The sequence below is a fragment of the Vicia villosa genome, linkage group LG6 (assembly GCF_029867415.1).
Source record: "Vicia villosa cultivar HV-30 ecotype Madison, WI linkage group LG6, Vvil1.0, whole genome shotgun sequence".
NCBI classification, from domain to species: domain Eukaryota; kingdom Viridiplantae; phylum Streptophyta; class Magnoliopsida; order Fabales; family Fabaceae; genus Vicia; species Vicia villosa.
This window is the reverse complement of record NC_081185.1, coordinates 126,948,613-126,958,661: the sequence shown is the minus strand read 5'-3', so window position 1 is coordinate 126,958,661 and position 10,049 is coordinate 126,948,613. Positions and strand designations below refer to the sequence as shown.

The 10,049-nt window shown below is 33.5% G+C and overlaps 1 protein-coding gene across 1 annotated transcript; it reads left to right on the top strand.

The window, feature by feature from the left end:
* Positions 1-8,298: 8,298 nt before the first annotated feature.
* On the top strand, positions 8,299-9,668 carry LOC131612305 (uncharacterized). The gene is made up of 2 exons (XM_058884107.1): positions 8,299-9,174; positions 9,353-9,668. Exons 1-2 carry the CDS (start codon positions 8,554-8,556, stop codon positions 9,470-9,472), a joined length of 741 nt encoding a protein of 246 aa, XP_058740090.1. The 5' UTR covers positions 8,299-8,553; the 3' UTR covers positions 9,473-9,668.
* Positions 9,669-10,049: the final 381 nt, after the last annotated feature.

Sequence of the window (10,049 nt, the reverse complement as noted above, 5' to 3'; positions counted from 1 at the left end):
ATTAATTTAACGGTTAATGAAAATATTAAAATAATTATCAAAGTTTTGTTAATTAGTAGTAATAAGTAGTATGTGGGGGTTGAAAGGGACCATGCTTCTCTAACTTTTCTGTGGGTGTACACATCCTTGTCTAGTTTGTTGTTATTTCATGTCATGACTCATACCATATTAAAGGGATATCAAGATATATCTCTTATTCTTCATTCCTGAAATATCTAAATACATTATGCATTCATTAGCTATCATCTATCTTACCTTAATCTAGTTAAGGAAAAGTAGAGTCATGTATCTTAATCAATAAGAAATATTTGTTAAGGAGAAAAACATCGGGTGTTTTATGTGATCCAAAGGTACCGTTTAAGTTGAAGGGAAAATTTTATCGGACTGCGGTAAGACTTGTGATTTTGTACGGGACAAAATGTTGGGCGGTTAAGAATCAACACGAGAATAAAGTAAGTATATTAGAGATGAAAATGTTGCGGTGGATGTGTGGTAAGACTCGACAGAACAAAATTAGAAATAAAATTATTAGAGAAAGAGTGTCGGGATAGTGTCTATAGTATAGAAAATGGTGGAAAATAGACTTAGATGGTTTGGGCATGTAGAGAGAAAACTTGTAGATTCTGTAGTAAGGAGAGTAGACTAGATGGAGAGAAGACAAACAATTCGAGGAACAGGAAGACCCAAAAGACTATAAAAGAAGTTATTAAGAAAGGCCTTGAGATTAATAATTTGGATAGAAGTATTGTCCTTGATAAAACATTATGACGAAAGTTGATCCATGTAGTCGATCCCCCTTGTGTGATAAGGCTTAGTTATTGTTGTTGTTCTATTTTATTTTGATTGACGAAATATATTCCAGTGATGATTCAGTGTGTAAACTATCTTTAAAATGTTTGTACTTGCTAAAAGTACAATATGTGACAACCCATAATGATTAAGTGCTATCGAAATTTTTTAGGATTTATTTTGAGGTTAGAGATAACTCACGTAGGAAGGTGAGAAGTTCTGTATTTGGTATTTTGCGTGATGCATTGGCTTTCCTCTCAACCTCGGGGTTGAGGTAGTTATAAAAATCCCTAGGTCTGGATATCAGGCTCCCAGAAAGTAGCACCGCTTCTAGGAGCGTGATAAATGGACAGTTAATTCCCTATTATTCAGGAGAATATGATCAATCCCACCTCGACTCCTTTTTTGCACTGTTGCAGACTGAGACACGTCACTTTCCACGTTCTCACGAATCGGACGAGTCATCCAGGGAATGAGTGACATTTGAGAAATAGGCGTCCATCCTGATAAAGAGGCAGCCAAAGAGTCTCTTATGTAATCGACGTACCACCTCTCCTATCTTGAGAAACTTCGAGCGCCCTTGGGATGACCTTTACACTTATATTGATACCATGTTCAAATTGATTAGTAAGTGATTTGGATAAAAAGATGGAGAGACTTGAAGTTGAGTCCCTTAGGCGAGACTTTAAGTTGAGTCCCTCAAGAGAGATTATAAGTTGAATCCATGAGGCAAGACTTTAAGTTGAGTCCCTCAGGCGAGACTTTAAGTTAGTCTCTCATGCGAGACTTTAAGTTGAGTTTCTTACGCAAGACATTAAGTTGAGTCCCTTAGGCGAGACTTTCAGTTGAGTCCCTTAGACGAGACTTTAAGTTGAGTCCCTCGGTAAAGACTATAAATTAAGTCTCTTAGGCGAGACTTTAAGTTGAATCCCTAAGGTGAAACTATAAGTTGAGTGGTTTACGCAAGTGATGTCCCATGAAAATTTTGTATATATATTGCCCATGAGAGAGAGAGAGGGATCTTTTAGAGAAGTCAAACATTCTTATTTCAAGTTAAGGGTGGCAAGGATCTTCTAGTGAAAGTCCTGTATTTATAGCGTTAGTAGGAAAAATAAGTTTTACAATTATCGTATCCACCGATACTGACAATTTTAAAGACAATTTAGAAGTGTTTAATTATTTTAAGTAGGAAAAGGGTTTTGTGGTTGTTATGAAGCATAAAAGTAAATGACAAAAAATAAATGACGGAAAGTAAAGTTAGAGATTTCGGTGTTAACAGTAAGAATTCTTGCTGGGGGAAGATTTCATCATTACGTATCTATTATGCACATCCGTGGATCAGTAATATGCTCCTCTACTCAACATATAACACTACCACATGTTACCCTCATTCGTATCTCATTTTGATCTCCATGATGTGAGATCAATTTGTTACCCAATAGTTGATGTATCAAACTATTAACCAACCCATAACATTAAGTCCTAACAGTCCTAAAGTAGCAAAACTACACACCGATCCTGCTACAATCCATGTGGATATTGAGCATGTACCTATGTCTAAGCTTAATACCAAATATATGATTATCTTGGATCTAGTAATGACAAGCACCTTTCGGTGTTAGGTTACACCATGAAAACATATTTTAGGCTGAAAAGCTAAAACAAGCATTAAGATTAAAGAGTCACCAATATTATTACATAAATATATTTACATAGAACGCCACTACTTATTTAGTACATGAGTTTAATGACTATATCTAACCCCAACAATAGAAATTTTAGCTACGCTTACTCATGGTTAGCGTGGCAGCTAATTTTTCTAGAAAAGTTGATATTGGAAGTGGTATCTTCCATGTTACATGAGCAATGCTTCGGCCTCTAGTCTTCCTCTCTTATCCTCTTGCTGTATACCTGAGCGAACATACTTCAATTTTGTACACCTCCAATCCACCGAAACTCCCTTTGCACTGAACTGAAAATTTCTATTTATAAGCAAAAATTTGAGGCTCTCGATGGGCGCACTGTCCTTGCGCTCAACGTTCCTACCCTTGTCGCTACGGGAAAAACACTGAGTCGCCATCGAACTTTATTTATCCTAAAGGGAAGAAAAAACATCGAGAAAACCCCAAAAGGATGGATAAGATGGTCTCACAACCAAAACTCGGGTACGAAAGTATTAGCACCCCTCGCTTATGTTGTACTCAACGAGATCCACTTTGTTTGTTTGTTTCTAAAGATGTTGTTAGCTAAGGGTTTACTTGCTAAGAAGGAGGGAAAAAGAAAGTTGTAAATTAGTGAGCTCGCCTGGATTTCCTGAACCCTGTGCCTACGTATCTCCATAGTGCAATGAAAAAAATCAAAGCTCCGTAGTTCGTCTAAACAATGGTTGTTTGTTGGTTGTTTTTAGTTGATGGTGTTAATGTCCATGTTTTAGAATTAGGCGTTGCTACTTGTTGTGTGGAGACTTATGTGTTACTTGTGTTGCAGTAGAACTGAAATAACATGTCATTTTATGAAAATGTTTTGAAGTTGAAAAGCCCTAAGACAAGATGTCACATTTGATTGGTTAAAGGTTGATTGTAGGAGACACATAGGCTCTATTTGGGAAGACAACTTTTCGAGCTTATAGCTTATGTCTTATGTCTTATAAGCTCATATGATAATTTAGACCCGTTTGGTAACGGTCTTTTCATCACGAGCTTATAGCTTATTTTACTAGCTTATAGCTTATTTTCCAGACGCTATTTCAAATAGCGTTTTAGCTTATGTCTTATAGCTTATTACTTTTTCTTCCTTTTTTATCCTTATTATTTCAATTAAAATCTATTTTTAACCCTTATAATTTATTTTAATTTAAAATAAAATAATTATATATTAAATATCTTTTATGTCATTTTACATTTATAAGTTAATTGAACCGCTAATTTTACCAAACACTTCAATGAACTTATAAGCTATCAGTCTTAATCATCCGCTATAAGCTATAAGTCATCCGTCATCAGCCATCAGTCATAAGCTATAAGCTATCAGCTAACTTATCAGTCAACCGCTATTTTTACCAAACAGACCCATAGTAGATGGTCCCCCAAGGCTGCAGGTATCTAGACACGTGGGGAGTCAGGAAGTAATACACCAACAACCCCCTTTTTCATCAATTATTTATGAAATTGTTTGTGATACGTATTGTACTAAAGACTATAAGATAAGGGTGAATACTTTGTACAACTTGATCAGACGTCCTGTGTACAAAGATACTCTAAGGTGAGTTAAAGAATACTCCTGCTCATATTTCCTCATCTACTTAAGGCTCATGATATAAAATATGTATCATATTTTTAATGTATTCCAAATTTAATTAAAAAATATATTTTTGTTTTATTTGGAGGAAAGGAACTAAAAAGAAAGGAAAATTCTTCTAATATTATCATGTTTTAATGGACCTAAAGTTAAGATTTTTGTATGAGAAAAACTAAGGGAACATGTGTTGTTTTTGTTTACAGACTAAAAAGTACTATTTTAATTTAATTAACCAAGTATGAAACTTAATTAATTAAACTAAAAAAACCTTAAGAGAGCATAGGAAATAAAATGTCAATTTATTATGGATATTGTAGCAAAAAAAATCAAGCAAAAAGGAATTAAACACAAGCATTAAAATCTAAATGAACCATGTGTCCAAAATGGGGTGAAAGTCCTAATTTTTACTCTAATTATTCACTAAAAAAACTTAACAAATTAAATCCTAATTTTAATTCCTAAAATTAATCTAAAATAAATGATATGCAAAATGTTATAGCAATAACTTTATAAAAATTAAGTAGAAAATATGTATGTATTAGTATATGTGAGTTATGGTGTAAAAATAGTAAAAAAGTGGTGTTATTTATGTAAGCCTAGCATTTCTCTTTGTTTTATCTTCTCCAACTTCTTTCTCCACCATTAAAGCACTCATAAAGCTTCTTTGAATTCATTGAAGTTCACATGTTCCAATTATTAGAGCTCCTAAAAAAGAGACAATAAGTAGTGATTGACCTTCTTGTACCTATGCATCCTTCTTAGTTTGCATTAGTGAAAACAACAAGGTGCATTAATGAAGAATGAGAAAAGAATAATCTAATACTAGGGAAGCTCATTATGCATCTCAAAATTTCATGTGATGGCTTGTAATTAAGAGTGCTCATGGTTTAGGAACTGCACTGATATGGTTTAGCATTTAATTCATATTGCATGGATTTGACCCATGGATCATGTTTGTTGGAGGATTCATTGTACAGGGTTGAATCATGTTCATTAAGTAAAGAAATGACATATTTAAGTTCAGAATTTGAAAGGTAAGAATATCTTGTGTAATTGTTAATAGGATGAGCTATTTTATATGTTGGACATGAGACTCTAAACACAAGAGGGGGGGGGGGGGGGGGGGGGGGAGGTGTGAGATTGAAAATACAATTTCAAAGAAAATAGAGTAAAAGGCACCGAAAATAATAAAATGGAAAAATAAAGAGTTAAGGCATGAGATAATTGCATCTGAGATTTATAGAGGTTTAGTCTTAATGATGTGACATAGTCCTCTCCCCAAGAATTCTTTCTTGAGAGTTTCCAATATGATGTGAGATTTTTACAAGCTTTGGCGACGAACCTCCTTTTACAAGGATTGGAATTTTTTAACAGCTAACTATCCAACCGAGACAAAGTTTTAAGTACAGAGACCTCCACAACCAACTGAGAGCTTTTTAACAATTTGCTAAACTCATAAATTGAGTGAGAGTTTAAACCAAGTAGACCTCCCCATCTAATGCGAGGTTTTAATTGGTTTATATCAACAATAAAAAAAATTTACTTGGTTAATCTCATAACAAAATTACTTTTCTATCAATGAAAAATTGCAATTATGTCCCTACACCAGACAAAAATACCCTTACAAATATAAATCTTCACTCTCAAAAGCACTAGGGCAAATATGATAAAATTATGAGAGAAATAGGAGAGTGAGAGAAAGGTATGTGACATACGTTCTCTAGCGTGTTTAAAATGAGAAATGATCTCTCTATTTATAGGACAAATGTTGGCTCAAATATGGAAACAATCCATGAGTTTTTAAAGCTCATAATTGATTATTCCAAGTGCATGATCGATTATGACTCTCCAAAATAGAAGATTTTGGTTTCTATCTGTTTCCAACCATTAAGGGACTTCTCTAATCAACTTTAGGTGTTATAAATTGAAATAATCGACTATTCTAAAGGCCTATTCAATTATCCCTTTGTAAAATATGCTTCTACTTGATCAGGCAGTTCCCTTATAAATTGTCTAGACTTTTAAAAATAATTTAGGTGATTTTATAAAATCAAGGGAGGCTTTTAAAAGGGTTTAAAGTTTGTATATAATAGAGAGTTTAGTCTTATATCTTTAAAAACAATGTCCACTCGACCTAAACTCCACGAGTTTTGCTACTTCCTCTTTTTCACAACTCTAGAGCTTTTGGTTCCTTTCCATATTATCTTTTACTTTAGCAATTAACTAGAACCTTGAATCTTCTTCTGATGAGGCTTGAGATAACTCTTCCTAATAAACTCTATCATCAAATAAATCGGTTGATTAGGGATCTTCATTGAGCGCTTCTTGATATAAGGTATTTTTATCATAAATAGCCATAGATAGATTAATTTCCAATCACTTGATCAACATCACTTGATCTACATAACTTGATTAACACGACTAGATATTTAATTATTACTATAACTTGATATTCTCAACTTGATATTCAAGCATATCCACTTGATCACTGCATCAGATGATCTTTAGGATTCATCTTGATCAACATATCTTGATTAACATGTCTTGATCAACACATCTTGATCTTAAAGCACCAAGCTCCATCACTTGGTTATATCAAGCATAATCACTTGATTCAACATGTCAAGAACCATCACTTGATAAGCAACATGTCAAACACCATCACTTTATTAACAAATCAAGCACCATCACTTGATCAATCTTCAAGCACCATCACTTTAACAATCTTCAAGCATCATCACTTGAATCAATATATCATATGATATCATTTGAACCAACAAGCCTTGAACAATAAGACTAATAAAGATTTCTCTCAAAAGCCTTGTCAGCATCAAAATCAAATAAAAAAAAGTTGTAGTCTTCATACCTTCAAGCACATAGATCCACATTATGAACCATATTGTTACAATTGTAATCCATAAGATGTATAGATGGAATATTTGGTCTACTATAGCGTCTGAGTGGAAAAAAATTGATGTGGTCATTTGAGGAACTATCAGGTTCAAGGATATATGAAGGTGTAACATTTGTGGGTTGAGTAGGTGTGGAGTTTCGAGACTCAAAAATCCTAAGAATATTGAGACGCTATAGTTTTGAGGATTTATGCTTGACAACCCCTAGTGGATAAGGGCTGTCATAAGCTATAAGATTGTTAGGATATTGATAGATAACTCACATGCGGTGAGAAACTATTGTATATATGAATTTCTTGATGTTATTAGTCCTCCTTAATATTGTGGAATCAGTGTATTTATAGACTCTAGGGATTCAACTGAGGGAACCAAGTCTCCCTAGCTAGAATATAGCAACCTCTACATGAATGAATTGTTGATTTTTCTAAAATACATGAGGTGTATTTAAATCCTACGACTCCCCATTTACGACTCTTCACCTGGTATATGTTTCATACACGACCACGCATTACAGACAGAAAAACGAAAAATAGGGCGATACTTTCAGACAAGAGACGATCGAACAAAACACAAGACGTTCAAATTAATAAAAGGACGACTCAAAAATAACGAAAGACTAAACGTATACCACTTATCTTCTCCTCAACGTCTCTCTCATTAATGCCACTACTGAAAAAAAAAGAGGGACATAAATTAGGAAAAAGAGGGACATCCTCAAAGACACCAATTATGGACACTTGTTCTCAATTATACCAATCACGGGCACTTGTGTTTGGAGAGGTCCCTTCTTTTATGGTCTTTTTGGCTCCACAATACTACCTCACAACCCATCAATATCATCAAGAGCACACACAATCCACCAAGCAACCTAACAAAAGAATCATTTCTTTTCATTTGGATTGAAAGAAAACCACCCTCCTCCTTTTATAAAATTACCGTACCATTAACAATTACAATAAAAAAGATTATCTTTACTTAGCTTGGCCACTACTCTTGTTCTTTTTCCCATACAAAGCTTGACCATAACTCAACCTTATACACATATTCCCTAATCATGCAAATCAAAACTCACCTTTATTCAAAGCTAAAGCAATCATGTAATTATTTACTCCTTAATTATCCAATCTCCAATAAAAAACTTAGAAGAAACACCAATCTACAAGAAGATTCCTAATCTCCTAATTCCTAGCGTAGAGGCTATCTTGCTAGGTGGAACCCACTTAATTGATTCCCTAATTTGTCATCTTTAAGTTGGATTAGCACTCACTCAACCCATGTATAAACGACACAACAATTCACTCTCCACGTTACAATAACAACAAAATCACTTAATGGTGGCTTAGATCTTGTTCTTATAATCTTATTATTAGTCTCAAAATTCAACACAAAAAAGCCACCAAGTTTGATTCACAAATTAACACTTAGTATTCAAAAACCTTTTTTTCTTCCTTTTCTTTCTATTAATTGCTATTATTTGCTATTAGTACCTCCCTATATAAACCTTTCTTTTCTGTTGATCACTCTTACAGAATAAGATTCAGATCCTAAAGTGAAGATGGATATTAATGAGTGGGTTATCCTTTCTGATAATGGTTTTCTTGATGATGAGAAACAGATTTTCTTAGGAACAAGAAACCCACTCTCAGACTCAATCAGTAATTTCGACAAAGATTACTTTTGCACCTCCCCAAAATCAACAAAAACCATTGAAACTGAACCCTCAAAAGTACCAAAACTACTTATCCATGTTCCAATTCAACTTGAACCCAAATTTGAGAAACTTCCAACTGAAGAAGAGTTGGTGAAAGAACACACTGATGAAGACACTGTTTCACAAGTTTTCTTTCATATGAAGGAAAACAAATTTGCTGACATGAAATTGGAGTCACCAAAATCTAGTAGTGGTAGAGGATTGTTAGTTGAGGACATGGAGATGATGACATCTCCTAGAATGAAGAACATGGAGAAAGACAACAACGTTGGTATGTACAATGATGAGAAAGAAGGAGAGACCATGAATGGTGGTTTTAATTTATGGAAGTGGAGTTCGACAGGACTTGGAGCTATATGTTCTTTTGGTGTTGCTGCTGCCACAGTTTGTGTCTTGTTCTTTGGAAGCCAACAAAGGATCAAGAAAGACCAAACTATTAGGTTTCAGATCTACACTGATGACAAGGTCAGTAAATGTTTCTTTTCATGTTATAGATTCTCTCTGGTCCAATTTTTATAAGAAAAAATTTACTTTTTAAATACGTTGAATAATTAATGTATCTGGATAATATATAGACCAGATACATTGTAGAATGATTTTGTCGATAACTGATCTGATGTAAATATATGAATTGTGATTGCAGAGGATTAAGCAAGTGGTGCAGCATGCAACGAAATTGAATGAAGCATTTGCAGCAGTGAGGGGTGTTCCTTTGAGCAGAGCTCATATAACTTATGATGGTCACTATGATCATAGTGTTTGAGGCATTGGTGAAACTTTTGGATGGTGAAATGAGTCACAATTTTTAATTGTGGCTCTGTAAATTAAGTTACGGATTAGGGGGACTTTTATTATTTGTAGTATTTTATAGTTTTTGGTGTTGAAAGGTTAAGAAGTTTGTATGATAGTTGCCCCAAATCTATCTATAATATAAGAAAATTAATGGCTGTGGAAAAGTCAAAAACACTCTTATTTAACTTTTTGCCACCCACATTAAAATTGTGGTTTTTTGGTCTTTGCACTAAAAAGTTCTTAATTTTATCATTAAAATAATACAACTCTTATATTTTATTAAACTTATCAAATCTCTCTCCATTCTCTATTTTTTATCTTTCATCACTTTTCTCACTTCTTTCTTCCACAAAAAATATTTTATTATTGATATATATTTTTTATATACGAAAAATGATATTCATGATCGAAATATTTTTTAGTCAAAAATGATATACAGGAAAAATTTATTCAAAAAATCTATTATTGATCTAAATATTTTTATATACGAAAATTTAATATTGATCCAAATATTTTTGTAAATGATACCTAAATAAAAATAATATTTG

What these genes read in the sequence shown, in the direction of transcription:
- LOC131612305 (XM_058884107.1), top strand. Translation starts at nt 8,554, where the DNA reads ATGGATATTAATGAGTGGGTTATCCTTTCTGATAATGGTTTTCTTGAT. An exon ending in AGATCTACACTGATGACAAG is followed by an intron (nt 9,175 to 9,352) that starts GTCAGTAAATGT and finishes TTGTGATTGCAG; the next exon opens with AGGATTAAGCAAGTGGTGCA.